The sequence below is a fragment of the Oscarella lobularis genome, chromosome 9, assembly GCF_947507565.1.
Source record: "Oscarella lobularis chromosome 9, ooOscLobu1.1, whole genome shotgun sequence".
Lineage (NCBI taxonomy): Eukaryota > Metazoa > Porifera > Homoscleromorpha > Homosclerophorida > Oscarellidae > Oscarella > Oscarella lobularis.
In genome coordinates this window covers 1781867-1804642 of record NC_089183.1, presented here as the reverse complement: position 1 = coordinate 1804642, position 22776 = coordinate 1781867, and the positions used below count along the sequence as shown (strand labels likewise).

The 22776-nt window shown below is 44.7% G+C and overlaps 2 protein-coding genes across 2 annotated transcripts; one reads left to right on the top strand and one right to left on the bottom strand.

Moving 5' to 3' along the window:
- Positions 1 to 15078: 15078 nt before the first annotated feature.
- Positions 15079 to 16202, bottom strand: LOC136191392 (zinc finger protein 862-like). Its single transcript, XM_065979718.1, has 2 exons — positions 15152 to 16202; positions 15079 to 15092 (listed from the first exon to the last, which is right to left on the bottom strand). Exons 1-2 carry the CDS (start codon positions 16200 to 16202, stop codon positions 15079 to 15081), a joined length of 1065 nt encoding a protein of 354 aa, XP_065835790.1.
- Positions 16203 to 19533: 3331 nt separating this feature from the next.
- On the top strand, positions 19534 to 20672 carry LOC136191391 (uncharacterized). The gene is made up of 3 exons (XM_065979717.1): positions 19534 to 19673; positions 19707 to 19865; positions 19925 to 20672. Exons 1-3 carry the CDS (start codon positions 19534 to 19536, stop codon positions 20670 to 20672), a joined length of 1047 nt encoding a protein of 348 aa, XP_065835789.1.
- Positions 20673 to 22776: the final 2104 nt, after the last annotated feature.

Sequence of the window (22776 nt, the reverse complement as noted above, 5' to 3'; positions counted from 1 at the left end):
AATATTACGCGTGCAAAATACGTTTGCACCCGAAAAGATCCACAACCACAAATGGGTTCCACGACTAGACTTCACGGGTAATGTCATTGTGAATTGTGTCACTTTTTCCACATGCAAAGCAAGTACTGGTACGGGACCGTTTGAAGAACTCCACAAACCGACCGGCTATGCTTCTCACATTAGGTGGACCCCTGCAAAGATGTAAATCATATCTACACAGCGTCGTTTAATTAGGTGTGGTTGCATACCCCACAGTAATTGTTCGTCTTCTCATTGAAGCGACCGGACGGGGGCAGTCTTCATTTGCACACCTCCACGTTTCTACCCCTTTAATCGGTGCAGAGGAAGATAACGCGAAGATTTCGAAGAAACGATCAGACTCTGCGCCAAGACAATTGACAAACGTTCCACGATCGAGGCCATCAAATTGGCCAGTCTCCTTTAGCCAGGTTAGTTTTGCATCTCCCCATTCATTTTTGTTGCACAGAGAAACAACATGAACAAGCAGAGCAATCGTTGAGTCCATTTTAGCTAGATTGTTGAGCAACTCTGATACTGCGGCGATCCCATTGAGAAGAAAAACGAAGAAGGTAATTGGTCCATCAAGTGGGCAAGAGTTGGCTAGTTTTAGTCCTTCTTTCGTTGATTCTCCCCATGTTGCCGTCTTAAACAACTCTTGGTCGTCGTCTTGGCAGCATACATCGGTTTAATTGGCTTTTCAAGTCCTCGACAGATACGTAATGGTATTGACCGAGATGGCCAATTCGTTTGTTCATTGTGTTCTAAAATAGACCCTGTTCTAAAATAGTGCCATCTTAGAAGGCACTATAATAGAACAGGACTATATTAGAACCGACTCTCATGCATGCAAGCATGCAGGCCATGCACGGTAGTTACCAGGCGGTGACTGGCATGAGTTCTTCATCTGCTTCTGTACTGAAAAGAAGTTGTTCTAAAATAGACCCTATTCTAAAATAGTGCCATCTTAGAAGGCACTATTATAGAACAGGACTATATTAGAACAGAAAGTTTTGGCGCCATTTTCACCCTCTGGGTATGACAAGGCGTCCCAATCAATACAGAATAAATTTCATCACTGTATGCTGCTGGTGTAAAACGTCGTAAACCTTTGCTGAAAATCGCTAATTGAGTTACGGGGCCGTTGTCAGGGGCGGGTATCTATCTTAACCTAGTTTGCTACTGCGCAAGCACCTTACATCATTGGGCGTTGCTGTTCTAGAATAGTCCCGATCTAATATAGTGACTTGACAGTACTGCATGTGCTGAAATTCCTGATGCCTAAATAGGCCATTGAAAACCCCTTTCGTCGTCGGCTTGTCGGTGAGTATCGTCAATGTGTGGTGGTTCAGCATACCCAACATAATTTCCGTCCGGCTCAGGAAAATGCTCACGAATTTTGAGCACAACGCACGGTGGTAAAACTCCGTTACCTCTGCCTAATTTTTTGTGAGACCACCAGACAAACTGACGGTAAGCTGACAATCGAAATAATCTAAAACGAATGTTGAAAAGAACTATTACTCTTACCTGTTAGACACAGTATCGGGTATTCCTGAATGAACCATTAATTGCATGGCTCTCATAGCAGTTCCCAACACTGCTGGCTCTTCGAAGACAAACAATCGAAAAGTCGTCATGCTCAGTGACGCATAATATTCCGCTGGCGAGCTTCTGATTTAGTACGTACATCTGATGGCACGTCTGTTCCACTGCGGCAGTTACTCTACTGCGTGACATGCTGGATAACTCCCGTATAATGCTTGATAGCACACGTTCGTCGACGCTATTTCTTTTCTTTATTCCAGTTCCTATCTTCCAAATAATTTTAAAAGACTCTTATTGGGTTGTTAAAAGCACTTTTAGAAAGATTTGGCATAGGTTTGTGAGAAAACAGTACGTTTTGGGTGCTTGAAGTCGCCATGCTACTGAAGCAATTTGCCAGTTTTCCAGAATTTGGGTAAAAGGCAAAATGGTGCCAAATTTAATTCTCTTTCACACATAATTAAGACCAAACCTGCACACTTTTTCGTGACGCCAGACAGGGATTTTGTCATTATGTACGGGTGCTAAGCCTAGCGTGCGTTTTACGCGGAAGTCTGCGATTCAAATAAATGAGCATCGCCAATCTCTGCTTTCCCTTTGCCGAATTTGCGCAAAACTGCTTTCCAGACGGTCCAGACGTCAGTATTCGTGCCACGATCACGCAGAAGCTATTCAAGGCGCTTTCGATGTTGATGTCGCGACAGATCAAGCGGAGCTACACCCTCCCAGCGTATGCGAACAATGCTGGATGATCGCGAAGCGTCGGAAGACAGCCCAAAGCACCGGACGACTGTATCGACCGATCCAGAAGCTGTTCTTGGGAAGATCATGACAGCGGCGGTTTGTGTATTGCATGCGAAACGCGCTGCAAAAATGCAAAGGGTGGACGTCCTTCGGCTAAGCGGGCAAAGGTTTCGGGCTGACCTAAGAAAAACAGCGTGGAAGCTATAGAACGCTTTCTCCACTCTATGGCTCCGCCCTCCTTTAAAGGACCGCAAGTTCTCTATCCGGATCTCGTTGTCGATTACAATCACCCGGATTCTTTGGCGCCCCTTCTTTGCCCTGAGTGCAAAGACGTTGTGGACAGACCTGTCACCTCAGAGTGCCAGCATCTCGCCTGCCTCAATTGCTTGACAAAGAACTATCGCGATATATTACCGAGAACCAATTGGATGTGTCCAACAAGAAACTGCGAGCAACTATTGCTGGAGAGAAACTCTCCGATCGAAGACGGGCTATTTAGAAGAGTTCACGGACTGGTAGAAACGAGCTTGCGATCATTGAAGGTGCGTATATAGAGATTTTGATATGCTGCTCTAATGATTCAATCTTAAATTTAATAGATGCGTTGTCCTCATGGCAGTGAAGATTTTCTCTCTTGAAGAATTTGAGAGCCATTTGTGCCAGGAGGAGGAGGAGGACCATGACTTAAATCGTAACCAAACTTCAGGTCCACTTTCCCCTCCCACTCTTCCGCAAAGCACTCCGCGTGCAGCTACGCTTGCAGACGTATTGCGAAGGACCGTAGAAACGCCTACGACGGTCGAGAAACGAACAACGGCCAATATAGTGCAAAGAATGATCACGTCGTCATCCACGGAAGCAAACGACGTGGAAGTAATCCTGCCTGGAAAACGCGGAAAAGCAATTTAGTGTTCTGCTTTTTTTGTACACTATGTCATGTTTTTAGAAAATGCAATTTGTGCGAACCGCAATGCCACGCGTTCCGTCTCATCTCGCGTCCGACAGAATCGTTCGCCAGAAAACAGCTGTTTTAGAAAGACTTCGTGCTGTCGTTAGCGGAAGAGACGCCGGAGACTTAAGCTGTCGCGCGCAAATGAGGCATGAAGTGGCTCGCCTGCCGAAAGAAGACCGCCGCCTTTTGCTAAGAGATGCTGGCCTTTCGGTGCTTCCGAACAACGTCCTTGCTCCAGGAACTGGCCTGGCCCTTAAGGCTGAGCTAGCATTGCCGTGGAATAAACTGCGGATACTAAGAAGGTTACGCTGCAAAAGTCAAAAGCGTTTTTCATGATTGATACTGTTACAGATGGATCAAGAGTTGGGGCGTTCGGATTCCTGGTGAGCGGCAGGATAGAGAAATCATGAAAGATTGGGTTTCCGGCGACATCACTGCTGAGATGGCACTTTTCAGTTTCAAGGCTGGATCTGGGACGGTGCTGAAGCCTGCTCCGTGCGTTCGCCTTGATCTGTGGGAACGAATTTCGACAGTTTTGGATCACTTGGAAAAGTAATATACCACTTTAACACTAATCATGACTATTATGCCATAATTTTGTTTAGCAAAGATAAGTTGATTTGGCATGATGGTTGCATCCCAGAAGATAAAATCTGGGTAAAGGTTGGAGGCGATCATGGAGGCGGATATTTCAAGTTTTCATTTCAAGTGGGAAACGTCCTTCATGTCAACTCCGTACGAAACACGTTTCCGATCTGCTGCTTTGAGGCAGCCGATTCTGTTACAAATTTAAACGTCGCTCTTGGTCGATACCGAGAAGAAATTGAAGAAATAACTTCGAACCAATGGCGGTAAGCACTAATTTTAAGTGGAAGCACTGGTCTTATGTTAATTAATTAAATCAAACACGTAGTGAAAAGAGGTTCGAATTTTTTATCTTCGGAGACTACGAGTTTCTCTCAAGAGTGTACGGGATATCTGGAGCTTCTGGTAAACATGCAATGTAGGACGTCGTCCGTGCCTGTGGTTCAACGCCACTAAAGACGATATTCAAGTTCCATTGGAGAGAAGAGGTCAAAGCGGTATCTTGCGACGCTGCGGGAAGACATCGATAGTTTTTCAGCCTCCGGTTCTGATTTGAAGAAAGCCAAATTTTTCAATAACGTCATAGCTCCTTTCCTGTTTGAAATAGACATTGATCACGTAAAAACGCCGGTAATTAATGTATAATGTCCGGTAATGAATAAGATCTAATAGGTTGCTATTCCTGCCTTGCACGTCAGCCTTGGCATATTCTGTCGGTTATTTACTCTTTTCGAAAATTCGTGTCGCTGTTTGGACAGAAAAAGCCAGGAGCATGAAACGAAAGAGATTTTGCAACTGCAAGAAAAGGCAAGGCGGCTCGAGGAAAAAGCGTCGTTATTTATACAACATCTCACATTGTTTTGTCTGTCATCTTCGGAAGAGAACTCGATTCGCGTTGATGAAATGAAAGCAGAAGCGGCTGTGCTTCAAAGCAAAGCAAAAGCTATTGTAAGTAACATCAAGCTTGGTAAATTACCTAGAGGCTAAAGTATTTCTCTTATTAAATAGCGAGAAAACTGTAATCAGTTCTCCACTGTTAAAGATTGCAGCAGGCAGTTGAAAGCGATCGATATAGCGTTGTGTCAGTGTGGAATTTCCAGGCAAGCCTACTTTGGTGGGACGTTTGTTGGTAACCATGTCCACAAAGCTCTAAGGGTACGTGTGTTTACATCCTCCTACAACGAAAGAGGCCATTTTTCGTAATAGGAAGAGAATCTTATTAAAATTTGCGAATCAATTCAAATGCAAGTAGAAAACGATGAATTGGAAAGAGAAGCTCGCTCTGTCTCTCTGAAATTCAAAAAAGTCTTTCGTCTTTTTCGTGCTTGCCACGATTTATACAGTCTATCGAGAAAAATGACAGTGAACGAGATTGACGAGCTAGGTAACGTAATTGCATGGTCACTTCAGGGTAAATTGAGATATTTTGTTTATAGAAATCGCGATCCAACGCTTCCTGAGTTATTATCGAGAGTGCTTTCCGGAAGCCTCGGTGACCCCAAAGATGCATTTCTTCCTTGGATTCGTCGTTGGATGGTTGGACTGTCTTTTCACGGGGAGCAGGGTGCGGAGTCTGAACTTTTTCTGTTCGAGTTCCAAAGCGGATTTGACTTCACGCGTCTAAATATTGAATATGTCCTGGAGGACACGACGTGTAGAATTCTCTTCTTCAGCATAACCTCAACCACTTTAGCGACGTCAACAATGTCAGATACTGAAGAGTGAGCAGTTGTTGATGTTGGTACATTTGTGTTCGAATCAAAGGATTTTGAAATAGCATTAATTTGGTAGTGCATCTGGCGGCTTTCTTCAGAGATTTTTCAGTAACATTTGACCCATACTGTCAATTATGTGCTTCAGAGACTTGTTTGCATGCTCGTTGTACAAGTCGCAGGGAATTTTTTCATGAACCGCCTCTGCTATTTACAAATTTGTCCCACATTATATGGTGCGCCAGATGAGGAGAGCAAACGGACGTTACTTCAAATTGAAAATTTCGAGCTTGTAAAGTATGATTGGCAGCTTGAAAATGTGGAAGAAAGCCTCCAGCAACGAAAACACGTTCTCCATCTCCAGCCGACCAAGCATCAGCCATTTCTAGCCCCAGTGCACCGAAATGTCCCATAATACGTCCGCAATTGAAGACACTGTCATCGATTGCGAGAGCATCTCCAGAAAAGCATCAATCAACTATGAGGCTTTTGCTGAACACAGGCTCTGCTATGCCTTCTATAAATCTAAGTTGTTCGTCTTTAGTACTCTTTTTGAAGTTAGATGGAAGAAGTCGTGGAGAGGACAATGAAGGTACTTTTAGCTCCTCGCATGCTGCTGCGAGTATGTACCTTTGACAACCGTAGTGAAAAATTCAAGACAGGCATCAAATGATTTCTGCGGCTCGGCCTTCACAGATTGACGGTTCAGAAGGCTTTTGAAAAAGCTTAGAGTTCCGCGATCACTTGAAGATTTGCTGTAAAGATGCTTCCATGCAACCTATAAAAGAGTCTACACGCAATCACTTACTGCCATATCATGCCTTACTTTCAGAAATGTTACCAAACAATGCCAGTCTTCAATTTGAGGCTCGAGATACTCTAGCCTCTGCCTAGGTGTGTCTCCGTCCATTACGTCGGGAAGCACGTTGGCGCTGACAAGTCAGTTGTTCACCTCCTGATGCAACGACGTCGCCGAAGTTTGAAGGAAGATAGGTCAACGCAGACATAATGTCTAGCATATCGCCACTCTTTGCCTCGTTCTTCATGAGGACATCCATTATTGCGACGTCCGACTTTCTGAACATTTCTTCCATGTATATGTGAGGAACGATCTTAGGAACAGCGTTCGCAAAGAGAGTCAGTTGTTCAAAATATTCCGTCAAAATTCGACAAACAATTACACGAACATTGCGTCTAACGGCAGCTATTTCATCATTCGTCGGTAAAAATGAAGCATTTGAAACATCCGCAAGTGGGCGAACGCTTCCTGATTTTGAAAGCTGTGTCTCAGGGAGGCGACTGTGTCCTGCCAAAATGCTATACATGTGTATCATCGAGCCGCGCCGATCGGAACGTTCGTCTCTAACAGACTGTTTTTTTGTCGATGTTATTGCCCCAAAACTTGAAACAGCGGCCGTCCGTGATCCATTTTTCAACAGGACAGGCGTGAAGCTCGCTGCAAGTCTCAACTAAACGCAGCGTTGTCGAATAACTGGCACAAACTCCAACATAATTCAATCTAGTATACACCTAGAGAAGCATGAATTCAGTCATATGGAAGGTATTTCAATAAATGACTTACCACTTTATCTTCTCGAGAATGAAATAGAAGAAGCGAAAGCATAGACTGCACCCGATCATTTCACGACTGCGTTCCTTTAGGACGATAGCTGCTGCCACAACAATTCCCGGAAAGTGAGACTCTTCGACTTTCCCTTTTGCTCGATGATCGTTGAAAGTGGCGATTGACAGCAGTAACTGCCACAAAAGAGGAGCCTTTTCTTGAAGTTCGTGACAGTATTTCTCCCAGTCAAAATTACCAATGTCCTCCTCAACGTTACATCTTCTAAAACTAGTAGGATGAGATCTTCGACATAAATAAGTACACTCTTGCTGAATTTTTCCTATTATTGATTTCAAAACATTTGGAAAGAGACTGTTGTTATTGCAAATCGCTTTGGTGACGACTTCCATGTTACCACTGGTCAGAGCCCTTCCCAGTTTACTAAGCGACTCCCGCAGAAACGTCTGCCATGGCGATGATCGCGTTGGAGACGACACAGATATGAAGACAGGTTTGCGTACCATGGACAGCTCCATCATGACCTCCGTCTAAATAATTTGTTCCTAATACAGACATCCATTATTAGAAGAAGCAAAGAACGCTTACGCAGTTCAGTGAAGGCATTCTCAAGTGTACGAAGAGGCGTTTGTGAGTTAGATTTGCTCGACACAGGTCAGTGCAAGGGCGAATTAGAAGAGTATTCGATTGCGTTGTCAACGTCGAACTCGGCATCTACAAAAAGGATTAGCCAATCTTTTGCGTTTTTTGTTTTCTACAATACGTGAGGAAGGTGAGAAATGTAAGCTTCTTGCAAAGGGAGCTTTCTTCGAAGCTGGAAGCATCTGCCGTGTGCTGGGAGATATTCCGGACTGAGGTCCGCTAGTTTCCTTCGGCCTCTTCCCTTCCCTCACGGACTCGAATTGTAAAAGGCTCCCTTTTGCCAGTTCTCGGAATTGAACCAAGTCGTCCATTGCTTTTTCCAGACGCTCCAATCATAGATAGAGGAGAGAGGGATGGGAAACTCCCCGTTGCACGTGACTTATACGTGGCTCTAGGATTGTCGCCGGCTCATGGACGTCGTTCTCCGCTTTCTTCGCGAAGTTCGCGATGAGTCAGTGGTTTCCATCGACTGCGCAATTGAAATGGAAGCTTCGTAGCATCTCGTTGGAGAGGAAACGGAAGCCTTTAGGGATTTCGATTTTTGTCATGCTTGGAGAGCATGTCAAGTGGCTCATCAGACCTGGGCGAGCACAGCTACAGTTCATATGGCGATTATGCATGCCACTGGCGAAATCTGCAACTTGCTTTTCTTTGGCAAGCCCATTTTAGCCCGAAGAAAAGTTTGGCTAAAACGACGAAGTTCGAAGCGTGGTCAACGCAATCGCGTATCTATGGCACGCACAGATTCACGGAGAACAAATTAGTAACGTCAAATTAGCCATTGGGTCTAAGCAGTGAGAAGAGACCCCGCCGAAGTCAAGGCCGGTCGTCCACGCCCAAAATCACGCCAAACACGAATATGAGGGTGTTTTGGTAGCAATTGACGTCTCCGTGGCATGCGCGACATACTACGGCAACGTTTAGACAGCCACTTGTGGCCGCATAAGCGATGACGCGAGAGTTTACCCCGCCGACGTTTAGCATACCGACGCGTGAGCAATTAGGGACCATTAGCTGGGAATTCAATAGCGCAGACAAGAAAAACGCGTACACTAAACTACAGATAACATAGCGAATGGGGATACAATGCTCCAAACGACATCGTCGACGAGAGAAACAACGACATTTGAAGAAATATCCGGGATTCCGGCGACAATCTTAGAGCCACGTATAAGTCACGTGCAACGGGGAGTTTCCCATCCCTCTCTCCTCTATCTATGCTCCAATCGTCTTCTGCAGGAATAGCAGATGGCCGACGAACAGCAGTCGCCTTGTACGACATCAAGGAGAAGGTTAGCAATTCGAACTGGTAATGCAATTGATACACTGTTCTTGCTAAAAATAGAAACAGACTTTGTCTTCGAACACTTCTGAAAGCAGAGTCGGCAAAGATTTGCGTGCGAAGCCATACTAAAATACGATGACAGTGATTGATCCCGCCTGGGAATGTTTGCATACCAGTTCCGGCCAACAGTTCGGTGCAAGAAAGGCTTAGCGGTGCGTGCGCTATCGATGTGACCATCGAAGAAAATGGGGTTCGGTTGTCTTTTGAGCAAGTCTTTTGGACAGCCTATATGAGGCTAAAAGACGACTACGGGAATGGATAATCGACAGCAACTGTAAGCTACCAAATCGCTTATCGAGAAACCGTGCGAACCGCTCGACAATGCGACGATGCAATCGCGTATCCGCGAAACGTGCAAAAGCTGTTCGAGGCTTTCATAATAACGTTCTATTGCCCTTTATTTAAAAGACGCTTTAGATCTAGATTACAGTGAAGACGTTAATTTCTGGCGCATGCGCATACAGTTGGAACCAGGCCCTTTTTCCGCGAGTCTATCCGGGACTCGCAACAGGAGAAAGGGCCTGGATACGAGGCTAACTGACCCTTTATAAAAGCAATATATCTTAAAGGGTTAGCTAAGAGGATGTTGAGGCTGTGCAATTCTACGAGCCTAACCTGGAGCTAGAAATCTGATTCCAATGCCCGGCGACATGACGAGTGATTACTTATGCAGTCACACGCGATACAATTGAAAGTTGTACGCCCGCCCTATTCAAAGAGACAATGACGTAGATTCGCTTTCACCAACGAGTGTAGGTCACGTCTTTGCATTGGAGGGTCAAATGCTCCGTGATGATGTACCTAATTTTAGGCACCTTCTGATCCTCAATCCGATGCTATTAGAACCAACTGCTATTCGCTATGGGGCGTCTGTGCCTATAATGCAAACGAGATCTCACGTTTACACCTGCAATGGGTATGTATTTTATCCAAAGAAAAAGTAAACCGTTTACTCTGATTTGTTGTAGATCCGATGGTACGATTGAGATTCTGTCGGACGAAAACAATGCCTCAGACAATGACAGTAATCCGGCCACTAAAATTGATGCACTAGGCAGGTTCAGTATCACAAATATATAATTGGGTTATACGTTCTTCTAACACTAAGAACCTTCCGTGAAAATTGAACAAAACGCTTTTGCGTCGGAGAACAACACGCTCAGTGAAAGGGGAAGCGATGCAGGAGAACGGGAGGATAGGTCTGTTGGAAGCGGTGAAGGAAGTTCTGCTTCCGATCACTTGCAGGCAATACATTTAATGAACCTCTCATTATTTACGGTAACCAATGATGAGTCCTTACCAGGAGAATTTCATAGCGTCGCTTCCCTAATGACTGTTCACCGGCAACGTTATCTAGATGAAGAAAACGAAAAACGCAGCAGTATTGACAGAAATACTCTAGTTAAACATGGCTTTATGGTCTACAAAACCTTTCCTACGCACCTGCCCTTGCTGAAAGTGAAGAGTGGCTTTGTAGATCAAATTTCAAGGGGAGGATGGTATCGACGCCGGTGGTCCTGCCAGAGATTTCTTTCATGTCATTGTCAATCAGTTATTCAAACCAGAAATGGATCTATTTCAAGGAAGCAGTCGATGCCTGTTGCCCTGTCACAACATGACATGAGATCTAGATCTTTTTACCTAGCGGGAAAGATCGTCTCACACTCTATCTTGCATATCAACGTATATTGTGCGGGTAAGCGAAAATAATTTTGCATCCTTTCGTCGGAACGCGAAAGCTTTGTGTTCGTGGTAATGAGAAACGATGTTTTGGCTTTCATAGGACCCCTTTCGAAGGTTTTCCGTGTTGACCGATTGTAGATGTCGATCATTCCTTCTTCTATGTTAGACAGGTACTTCGGATCTTCGAGAAGAAAGCCCAGAGGGGCTTCGATGCCAGCAGTTGTGACGAATTTACTACCGGAAACGTTGTTGACCTTGGCTCCCTATAGCGTGCAATTGTTATCAGAAAAGGAGCTTCTTAGATTCCTTTTCGTTGACCTACCGAAAGTCCCATGAAACTCAATGCCATCTGGGCAATGCTACTTTTTCCGTCGCATGTGGGCTGGTGGAAGCAGAAGATTGGCGTGGCGCTCCTGATGCGGGAAATTAGAGACGAATGAGTCATGATCGCAACTGATGCCATTGCGAGAAAAAAATGGCCTAAAAGCGTCGGCAGCGTCGTTTCCACAAACTCCAGCATACTCTGAATGACTGGAACTGCCGATTTAGCGTCTGACAGTGGGTTGCGGGGGACGTGAGGCACAAAAATGCTCTCCTCCACTCGAAAAAACCATCGGTAAATCATCGGCAGAAACCAAGTGTCCTTTTTTTGTACACGACCTACAAATAAAAATGCACAGCACAAAATGTTTAGACTATACAGTACTTTAGTTGGTTTATTCGTCACCTTTTCGCCTAACACCCAAAATCGTTCATCTCCGATTTTCTGCAGTCCGACGTGTTCCACGACATTAACAATGCGTGGCGAGCCGTCCGCTTCAAAGTTTCTCGTCATTAAAGAAGAAGTCGCGTATCGACAAAACTCGCTTGGAAACTTCTTTTTACTAATGTTCCCGTGAAAGTGATTATTTGTGCTTCTAAAGTTTTACTGGTTGATACTGCTAGTAGCAAAGATATTCACTTACAAAAACTACTCTAAAAAAATTTTTGTCATAGTTCACGTGGTTGAGCCCAGTGACAAAAGAACAGCAGTACCTATGAGGAAAAATGGGAAAGCCAAGAGCAAGAAAAATGAGTGGGTTTCGTTTGGGCGGCAGGTGGTGGCAACTCTAGAGCGGTTTCCTCCCGTAAAGAGACTTGAAAGCAAAAATCGACATTGATCGGAATCTTTTTGACATTGAGTTTGATATGTGATTACAATTATAGTAGCTAGCACGGATATAGACAAAAGCCTTACTTTGCATAAGTATAGTTATATTGTAATTAAATACGTCTAACTTAAGCCGTCTGCCAAGATATCGGACCTTCCTCGCTGTTAAAATATTTTTTGTAAATATTTTATATCAGCTGTTGTAAGCGAATAGTTGTTGCTTCCTGCTTTTCCTAACGACAGAATAGCCCCTGCTTCACCTTCCCGCCTGGAACCATTGACCACTGATTTTCTTTCATCGTTGTCGATGAATCCCGGAGGCTTTCATATTAACGTTCTATTGCCCTTTATTTAAAAGACGCTTTAGATCCAGATTACAGTGAAGACGGTAATTTCTGGCGCATGCGCATACAGTTGGAACCAGGCCCTTTCTCCGCGAGTCCATCCGGGACTCGCAACAGGAGAAAGGGCCTGGGTACGAGGCTAAGGGTCAGTATTTCGATAGACGAAAAGCGTCCTCATGCGCTTGCTCAGTTTTTCGAAATTTAGGTCCGCCAAAGCCGTGCATTGTCCCGTAAAGCTTCTAAGAAGCTCCGATATACCCTAACGCACTTTACTCGGGCTCGTTTTTGCTGTTTTTGGCCTTTCAGACAATTTTGGGGAACGAATGAAAATGTCGGGTTTGGAAAAGCAGTTTTCACTTGCGAAGCAAGCTTTTCCGTGTGTAAATAACGCTTTTCGACATCGATAGTGTTTTGCTGACGTAATAGTGCGTCATAGGATCCGAACACGCCCACAGAAAACGCAATCTATTCATTATGGTTAATTAATAGATCTGATGCTTTCCAATCAATTAACAAAAAGGAAAAAATAGTTGACGACAAAATTGTTGACGACGAAATCATTGCAATATTCCTTAACAAGGCGAAGCGTACTTTTGACACTCAGTTTCATGAAGAAGACCAACGCAAGAAAGCTTCTGAGCATCATTGTTGCCATCCCACAGGGAAATAGAAGTATTTGTTTTGAGTACTTTTTAATCTTAATTGGTGGCACTTCGTACACAAGTTCGTACACGATGAAGCAGTTCGACGACATTCCAACGTTCAGTGTAGATGCCTAAATCGTCGAGCAGTCGTCAGGCTCACTGCATTTGCGATGCGAGGCCGAATGTCCCTTCGAAGGATGCATATCGTACGCATGGCCCTTTCGATCGAGATTGATTTGACGCCTCATCCGTCTGGATTCTGCCCGACGGATTCGAACAATGATGATGACGTTGATGTCGATGTTTCAGATTCAATACATCTTTGGAAGGAAGACAAGCAGGAAGTGAGCGCATTAATACGGTGGCCGATACGGGGTTCTCACTGCAAGTCCGGGGTTACTTCTCACTACCGATCCGGGTTCACTTCTCACTGCCAATCCGGGTCTCTTCTTACTTCTCACTGCTCACCTAGGGTCACTTCCCACTGCTCACTTCTCGTACGGGGTCACTTCTCACTGATAATCCGGGTACTCTTCTTCCTGCTATACGGGGACTCCTCCGCACGTGGCCCACCGCACGCTGTGCTTTCTGTCGCCCCGAGCGAATCCGTCTTTCACGCACAGTATCGTATGAAGAATCGTGAAGTGAAAGAGTATATCGACAAGTCGATCGATGCTGCCGTCGCGAAGCTGGATAAGCCCTTACAACCGCTTTCTACCGCCGCCAAACCAGCGGCAGCAGGTTTCGCGTTTGCCGCAGAGGAATTCATTCTCCACCACTTTCCAGAGAGGAGGGACCTTCTGCAACAGTACATGTGCCGTCAGAAAGACGAGCGCCTTGGAGTTCGCCCCGGGGGTCCTTTGGGGAAACGGCCAAAGGTGGACTCGCCACTCTTCAAACGACCTCAAGTACCGCAACCCAAAAAAGGCGACTGTGTCAGCGTTAGTAAATTATTTACAACAGTTTATTAGTAGTGGCACGGACTTATTCGCAGATCAAAGATGGTGCTATGATTTACTCCAGTCTAAAAAAATAAGGCGGTACGATGTCATAAAGAGATAAGCCCGTGCCGAATTCTCAGCATCAAGAGATGATGTTCTTACGACGAACTTGTGGAAAGAGCCAAGGACGAGTTTTTTTGAAAATGAGGAAGGGATATTCTATCTAGCCAATCCAGAAGGCCACCGAATATCGAACAAGATAGATGGGGGATTATGGACACCAGACAACCACCTGCAGAGAAATGGCATATTTCCGAGCAAAGTTAAATTCTACTGTGTTAAGTCGGTGATGTCTCTGTGACTGCCCTAATCATCTCCCGGCGTAGATGTGTCTGTTAGGATGCAGATGACAGCAGTGAGGCTTTCCAAGCGACGCTTCCTTCTTCAGGCAGTACTTTTTCTAACTTCCATCACTTTCCTTTTCATGGAAATTAATATCAAATTTAATATAGCGATGTCGACTGGCAACTCATTTTCTTTTTTGTCTCAAAATTTGAGACTGGGTAGTCAAATTGCCTGCGGCGGTCAGGCAAGTGTCCAGCCTTCGAAACTTCATCTGCGAAAGACAAAGACAAAGAGAAACGGTACACAGCTGGTATATATGTCTACAGGATGGCATAAATGAAATGTGAATGAAGTCATTAGATACTGACAGAACACATTCCGAAGGGCAAGAACAAGCTACAACAGAGGGCGTGATTGTTTATTTAAAGTAGCACGTTCCCATTAATATTTTTGTTCTGCAGATTTGCTGCAAGTGCCATTATCCGATGTAGAGATACGAAATAGGATTGTAGTGTTCTGCCCAGGAATTTATAACAAGTGGTTGGTGTGTTTTTGCGCGCTTTGCGCGCAAAAAAATTTTTGAACACGCCCCCTTTTCCTTAACTACGCCTTCATTTTCATAAAATAATTTCATGCTTTTAAATGTAATGATGTGCAGGCAAAGAAATGAAATGTACAAGCGACGTATTACTGCATAGGCTACGTTAAAAGAAGACGTCGGGTTTTTTCTTACCCCAGAGGAGGACCGCTTCCTTGTACGGATACATTTGTTCCTCAGGCCCCTCAATGGCGATTCGCAAAAGCGCATCCAACGTCGATTCTTGTAATCTGTTCCTAACTCTAGTGTTAATTAACTTCAACTAAAGAAAGCATTATTAGAATTCTAACACATATTGTTGCATTCTGCTAAATATATTACCTGGCAAAATTTTCTTTCTACATCTGCCGTTTGGACAGGCTGCACCCGACATTTTAGCTAAAGCGGACAGTTTCGGATAAATTTGCGAAAGATCTTCTTTCGATAACGATTCCACGAAATGCCTCAGGTTCTTTGACCCAAAATTCCTTTTCATAAAGTGCTTGTAAGTCATCCACTCTGTGATGCAGTCATTCTTATGTTGTTCATCATCAAAAAAAGCGTCGCTTAGTCTGGCAATTTTGTCGTTTCCATATCCGGCAAAGGTTTGCAATACTTCAGGCGTGGTTGTTGATGGAAGCGAAGAAGGATTGAAAACATCAAAGGATGCTATTACTTCCCCTGAAGAAAATCTTTTTTTTAAGTTATTGATTAGTTTTTCAAGAAAAGGCTTTCGAATGGTTCTGTTAAAATTTTCTTTTCCGGTGTTTATTGTTTCCTTAATGTTGATGCCGGAATCTTTTAAATTTTGTAGAAAGGAATCCAGAGCTGTCATGTGAACGCTATCTGTGTCAATCATAGATTGCAAGACGTCCGTTGTTGCAGTCACCATAGAAGGAATAATGGAGTAATCGCAGAATTGAAGCTGAAAAGATTTTGACAGTTGAGAAACGGCAGGAAAAGCGTCACAAAGCAAATGCATTGTTGCAACAAAACGGTAGTCTGACACTAATTTAGCTAGTCCAATAGCTTTAGCGTCAGATCTCTCTGTGCCTTCTCTTTCTAAGCTTAGCACTACTGAAGCAAAACAGGACTTTATGTGAGCAACACTTTTGTCGACACTAAGCCAGCGCGTACTGAACGGCGCAACTAATTTGCCTTTTTCCTTGAGAAGACATTCCATTGCTGAGAGTGCTGCAGTCCGCACGGCGCTGTTGTCGAAGAAGTCGAATATCTGGCGCAATATGGTGTTAAATTTTTCCACATACGGAACCGATTTAGCAGCCTGCGTTGAAGCAAGGTTTAATCGGTGAGCGGCGCAATGGACTCCGATTGCACAAGGAGATACAGCCTCTTTCAATCGAGCAACAACACCGCTGATACGTCCGAGCATGGTTGCAGCGCCGTCCGTCCCAAAGCCAACAATTTTTTTTCGTGGGCATCTCGACTTCTTTAATATATTCTAGTATTCGATTGGTAATAACTTTTGCGTTTACAGAGTTGCACGCTTCGTCATTTCTGTCAGGCGCCGCTTCAGGACCAAGTACGTCAATCATTTTCAGGTAATGTGATCTTAGGCGGCCTTCTTTGACCTTGCGTGAACTGCTATTTGCTCCGTTACGGTGCAGTCGGTAGTTTCATTAAACATTAGAGAGATGAAATCAGCAGACTTCAGTTCGTGTAGTAACTTCTTTTCAATGACCTCAGACAATATGTGAACCATTTCCTGCACCGCTTTGTCAGAGGTATAACACGCATTTCTCGCAACGCATATTTTTCTTTTAATGTTATTGCCAAGAAGTGTCATTAGGTCCAGTAAAGGCTCAAACGTTGTCATGTGAGGAATACGATGCTTGAGTAAAAAGTACAAGCATGAAAATGCTTCTTCGATGCCTTAACGAGGGACAGGAGGTTGGAGATCAGCAAGAAGGTTTGTCGACCTTGCTGACGACTCTTTCTGGACGCTGTCGCGATGTTTTTCACTTTTCTCATGCTTTACAATACCCTGTAGCCTGATCCGCCTACACGGTTCTACGGAACTCCACGTTCCGCGATAATCGGCGTGGTGAGTCTGGAAATAGGAGCAGGTCATGGTGTGGTTTTCTCTGTTGTACTTTAGCCATGATCTTCCCACTAGCCCGTCGGTGTTTAGCCCTTTTGATTGCTTCAAAGAATCGGATTTGCTGCGCGATGACGCTGACAATTGTTCGTTCATCTCCAAAAGCTGACTGCGTTTCTGATGCTCTACTAGTACCGGAGACGTCAAGTGGATCTGCAATGCTGTCGCTGCTTTCGTCGTCGCTCGATGAGTCAAGGTATTCACTTGGAGCGTGGCGTTTAGCCGAACTCGAATAGCGAGGCTCGAAAAACCGTGTAATTGACATCGAGACAAGTACGGGATGTTTACAGTAATACGGGAAATCTTTACAATGGTCACTCTATCACTTTGCGTGTACAGTGCTTCAGTGAAGTAGGAAGAAAACAGCGGAATTTGTAAGTGGTCGGCGAGGCAAGGAAAGTGGCTGGGTCATTTCCAAAGTGGTGGGCCCGACAACTTCTAACATAGGTAGGCAGAACCCTGGGGCCCCGCTGTGGTTTGAGCTTCCTATACTGATCTAGATTCACTGCTGAAAAATCTTCATCGTTGAGAGGGAAACGGTACGAAATTCCACCTGTATTACGTAACATTAAGTAGTTATGACAGTCTGTACTTACCTTCCATTTTTGGGGCATAGTAGAGAAGTTCTGGTACGCCCCCAGGTGACTCTCCGTGCTTAGATTTCTTGATTCGATGGAAATTCCACTCTCTTGCAACCTCGTCAAGTTCTTTCTGAATGACAGCCATAAAGCAGTACCGAATGCAGTCCCTTTAGAAAATGATACTATTTTTGAACCAAGGAATTCAATCAATAATACTTGTGGAAAGAGCAAGAAGCGTCAAACTTCCCCAAATCTTGCAAATCCTAAACATGACCATTGAATGGATGTACTACTTACTATACACTTCGTACCTTGAAGATCCAATATCCAGCACCATTTTTGCGTAGCTGTCCCCACCAAGCTTCAATTCTCTTAGAGCAAAGTTTAATTAAGCTTGGCTAATGAAATAATTTACTTTTCCTAACCTGATTCGCTGTCGATCTTCCATACATGAAGCTACGCTCACCGCTCATATCATCCGTGTCTTTATGACGCAGGAACGGTTGCAATGCCGCGACAGTTGTATTCTCAGTGCCTCGGCCAGCACGAAGGACTCTTGGCAGACCTAAATGAAAGTAAGGCCTCACAATATAATTGAAATATTCAAGAAAGTTTATGTGAAATACCTTTCAGTTTCTCTATGCAACGTAAATAGTAGTCAGATATAACAAGTGGATCGTTGTTCGTTGATGCAACTTCCAGCCACATAATTCTTCGCGAAAATCTGTACGCACAAATATAAGACAACTAAGCCGCTTCAAAAATATTCAACTGCACCCGTTAAGACAGACATGGATCGCAAAACCATATTGTTTGATCTTGACGTATCCATCCATTTGCCATAAATAATCAGGGCCCTTCATAGCAAAATTCCGGCAGTCAATATCACGGCCTAGTACCAGGTGACCTTGTTGACGTAAACCCTTCTCTTCAGTCGTCTTTTTCTCCTTTCTGCAGCTCCTTTACGATCAATTTCTCTGCAAACAATCATCACAAGGTCTCTGTGCACAAAATTTAAAGAGCTCAGTAAAGGAAATGAAAAATCAGAAACCTTAGAACCGATAAATGGTACTTCTGATGTAGTCTTTTCCACATGGCTCTGTATCCCAAAGTCTTCCCACACCCTGACTTTTCACTCTACCAGACATTATCCACATACGTTCTATGCTAGTGATTAATCACTAAACTGACTCTAATAGCATCCTCCACTTCCCTCAGAGAAACCGTTACTCCCTCCTCTTCAAACCAAGGAAACGAAGTCGCCTCTTCACCTGGTGGACTGTAAGAGGCACTCCGTGTCTTCGCTCGAGAAAGAGGCATTTCTCAGCAAAGGTCAGGCCATCGTGAAAGTAGGTCTCAATCTATGGCGGGTGAAGTCAGTCAAAAGTATGATGACACTCCAGTTTAGGTTATGCGACACTAGTTTAGGTTATGAAACGCCAGTTTAGGTTATGAGACGCCAGTTTAGGTTATGAGATGCAAGTTTATGTTCTAGTTTAGGTTATGCGACGCAAGTTTAGGTTATGAAGGACCAGTTTAGGTGCTCCATGTTGCATGAGCGTATTGATTATACAGTATTCAGCGCATGCGTGAATGAGAAAAATGACCGACGCAGTTTCTTTTTGGGCGTTTATCTTAGACCGTAGTCGGCGGCTCGAGCAGCAGATTCTACCGTACAGAAAAACCTATCATCCATAGATTGCGCTAATAAGATACTTCTATCGCTCTAGATTTCGCCAATTACGTCCGTTTCCGCCTCAGATTGCTGAGGCTATTCTTGAAGAGGTTGAATTTCTTTCCCGTCTTCTTTCGTCTTCAGAAAGGACCGTCACTTTGCCACATATAAGAATTTGCGCAGCAAATGTTACGGAGGCGGCAAGAGATTTACGGCAGTTTATGGAGTCCCAGAGTGACGAATGGCGCCATTATCAAGTGAAATTGGCAGGCCGAGGCTTTCAGTGCCTAGAGACCAGCTGCAATTGCTCGTTGAGAGCAATTTGCCAATACCCGATATCAGTCGAGCTATGGGTGTAAGTGAAAGCACAATTACCCGTCGCATTCGGCAGTATGGCTTCACTCCTCGAAGTGAACGATTTACGGACATTTCCAATGGCGAACTTTTGGACATTGTTCGCGATATTCATTCACGAAATCCATACAGCAGGTATCGTATGGTTTTGGCAAATTTGCGTTGAAGAGGTCTCATACTCCAACAGAATCGTGTGAGGCAGGCTTTAAGGGACGTCGACCCCATAGGCACCGCTAGTCGACAAATGACTACTATACGTAGAAGAGTATATCACGTCCCTGGACCCAATAGTATATGGCACATTGACGGGAACCACAAACTTATACGGTATGCCGTGAAATAACGGTCCTGCAGCATATTGACTGACCTATACGTGCACAATTTAGGTGGCGTTTGGTTATCCATGGCGGAATTGACGGTTTTAGCCGTCTCATTGTTTATCTACACTGTTCCAACAACAAAAGGGCTTCAACCGTCGAACAACTATTCACCGACGCCGTTCGTAGACACGGATTGCCTTCTCGAGTCAGATCGGACCGTGGAGGAGAAAATGAATTAGTATCGGTCTATATGTTGTCGCGTCGTGGCCTCGACAGAGGATCAATGCTGGCAGGGCGCTCTGTTCATAACCAAAGAATAGAACGACTTTGGCGAGACGTATTCAATCAAGCTACAAGTACGTATTATCAGCTATTTCACTTTATGGAGGACGAAGGAATGCTAGACCCACAGTCTGAGACAGATCTTGCGTGTTTGCATCACATCTTCATACCACGCATTAATGAACATTTACTCGAATTTGTTGCCGCCTGGAATCAGCATCCTATGTCGACGGAAGGCGGAAGGAGTCCCAGACAACTGTGGGTTCTTGGAATGACTCTAGGATTAGACAGAACTGCATGTCAAGAATTGTACGAAGAAAGTTCTTCGGACTCTGAGTCTACTATGACGTCTCACTCATCTACCTCTTCGTCAGATGACGAAAATGCGTTCGCGGTTCATATTCCATCTACCCAAAGGTTATCAACAGAATTGCAGGCTCGTCTACGACAAATCGATCCTTTGTCACCATCAGATAATTACGGTATAGATATTTACGTGGCAGCTAAGAACTCGTTGCTTTCCGACAGTTGAAAGACAATATTACTTCTTATTGCCCTTAGAGTAAAACTCCGCTGTCCTTTTCGCGAGGTTAATAAGTTCATTTATCGATCATGCGCATTGCGTCTGCTACGTACGTATCGGCAGCATGGAAAATCACCTACAGAATCTAACTGGATCTCTGTCCACCCTAATCGAAAATGTGGCTGCCATCGCCGCCACAAGCAAGCAGATTCAAGGCGAGGCTGGGCCATCGGCTCAAGGCCCCAGTGGCGTCGTCGGCGTCGCGGCTTCTCTACCGACTGCGTCAGCGCCGACATCTAGAGCGCCCAAGCCATCTCGAAATGCAAGCGATAGTGAAGACGATGTGTTCGCCTCGCCGACTCCCAGATTCGCCCCTGACGCCCTAATGGCCGAACATCGCCGAACTTTCGGCAGAAGCGGGTCCAAGAAACGTAAAAGGAAGCCCAGGAGCGTCAATCAACGAGACAGATTGTTCAAAGCGGCTCGAAGAAAGCCACGTCTTCGCGTGCGCTAACTTGGACGCACCCATTTTTTTGCTTGGCGCGACAAAAGCAGTCGATGGCTCCGAACGCAGGAGAAAGATCCCAATTGCAAGTCAGCGGTTTGGGAGAAAAGGTTCGATTCGACGCTGAAGGAGGCACTGCCCATGTTGACGCAGTATTGAAATCAGAATATCCTCAACTATGCGATACGGGTGGATACACACTCATGGCTTGTGAAAAGCGCGACGCATCGGTACTCATTCCTCTTCATCCGCCATATTTTGTGGAGAATCTTAGAGGCTCCGTACATTTTGGACGGATATATATCCGTCCATTGCAGAAAGACATACAGCTCAAGGTGAACATCATTGTACACATGTCGTCGCTTGCAGTACTCTAATTGTCCTAGAAAACTCTCATGAGCGTGAAAGACGTTCAAGACAAATGCATGTATTGCAATGACGTTTTTCCCCTCGGTGTGCTGCAGAAGCACGTCAAAAAATGTGGCAAGAAGGCCAAGAAAGAGGAGCCTTCAGTAGACGACGTAATCAATTTTGAGCAGTACGAGAGCGACGATTGTACGCACATCTTCGTCGTAGTTGTGCATGATTTTTTGACACTTCTTTATAGCAACGATCGTACTAGATGGGGATGGCACATCAACGATAGAACCGTCCACGTCTGCAACCGTAAGAAAAAATGTGTACTGTCTCCTTTATAAATGTAAACGTTACTATTGACTTTCTGCTTTAGCCCTCGCATTCATTTTCTGATGGCAGTGCAGAATATAAGCGTGATGGTACTACGATGAAAGAGGAGATGCCACACCTCAGTTCCCTCGAAGAGGTTAGTCACTCTTTTAGACTAGCGTAGTACATATTCTAAAAGTCGTCATTTTCTATATTGTTAAAATGAGGGGGGGGGGAGTTAAAGCTGCGCAGGACGAAGCGTACGCGTTATCTTTGGCAGCTGACGAGGAGAAAGTACACAACAATGGAGTTAGCTTAAGTAAGACATTTATGATGTGTTCAGGACCGGATGCAGACAAAGAGGGAGGCAAAAGAGCAAAGTCGTCACAGTTTGAGAGCGTCGTTCAAGGCATTATTGCCGGAAGAACCTGAGGACGATTACGACGCGATTCGCATTCGAATGAAATATCCGGACTCCAACATAAAGACCCGCCGGTTTAGAAGCTATGATAGACTACAGGTTATTTCAGAGATTAAAAACATTGAAATGTTAACTAATTCTGTTGAGAAGGGTATCATCATGTGGTGCTGCCTATCGGAAGCGATCACAAATCCTCCACATTTGGTCTTAAGGAATTGTGCTAATAGACCTCCCACTGTCATTGCCAAATAGGCGATTTGTTCGGGGGTTCAGGAACGGCTATGCTGCTGGCTAGTAATCAGGGTACATTTCGTATGTGCTGCACGTACAACTTTTCGTTGGCATTTTTTCTCAGATGTGAACGACGCTACCGAACAATCCATGGAAACGCCCGACTCTGATCATGAAATCAATGGCCTTGCGTAAGATCGAGTAGAGAGAACATGAATGTTTCGTGACGCCAAACTGTAATGCCCCAGAAACTCTTCAAATTTGCAGACATTCGTGTCAATGAATAGCGC

Coding starts and splice junctions, on each gene's coding strand:
- LOC136191392 (XM_065979718.1), bottom strand. CDS start 16,202: ATGCTCGGACGTATCAGCGGTGTTGTTGCTCGATTGAAAGAGGCTGTA.
- LOC136191391 (XM_065979717.1), top strand. CDS start 19,534: ATGGGTGTAAGTGAAAGCACAATTACCCGTCGCATTCGGCAGTATGGC. Junction 19,674..19,706: donor TCACGAAATCCATACAGCAG/GTATCGTATGGT, acceptor TTTGCGTTGAAG/AGGTCTCATACTCCAACAGA. Junction 19,866..19,924: donor GGGAACCACAAACTTATACG/GTATGCCGTGAA, acceptor TGCACAATTTAG/GTGGCGTTTGGTTATCCATG.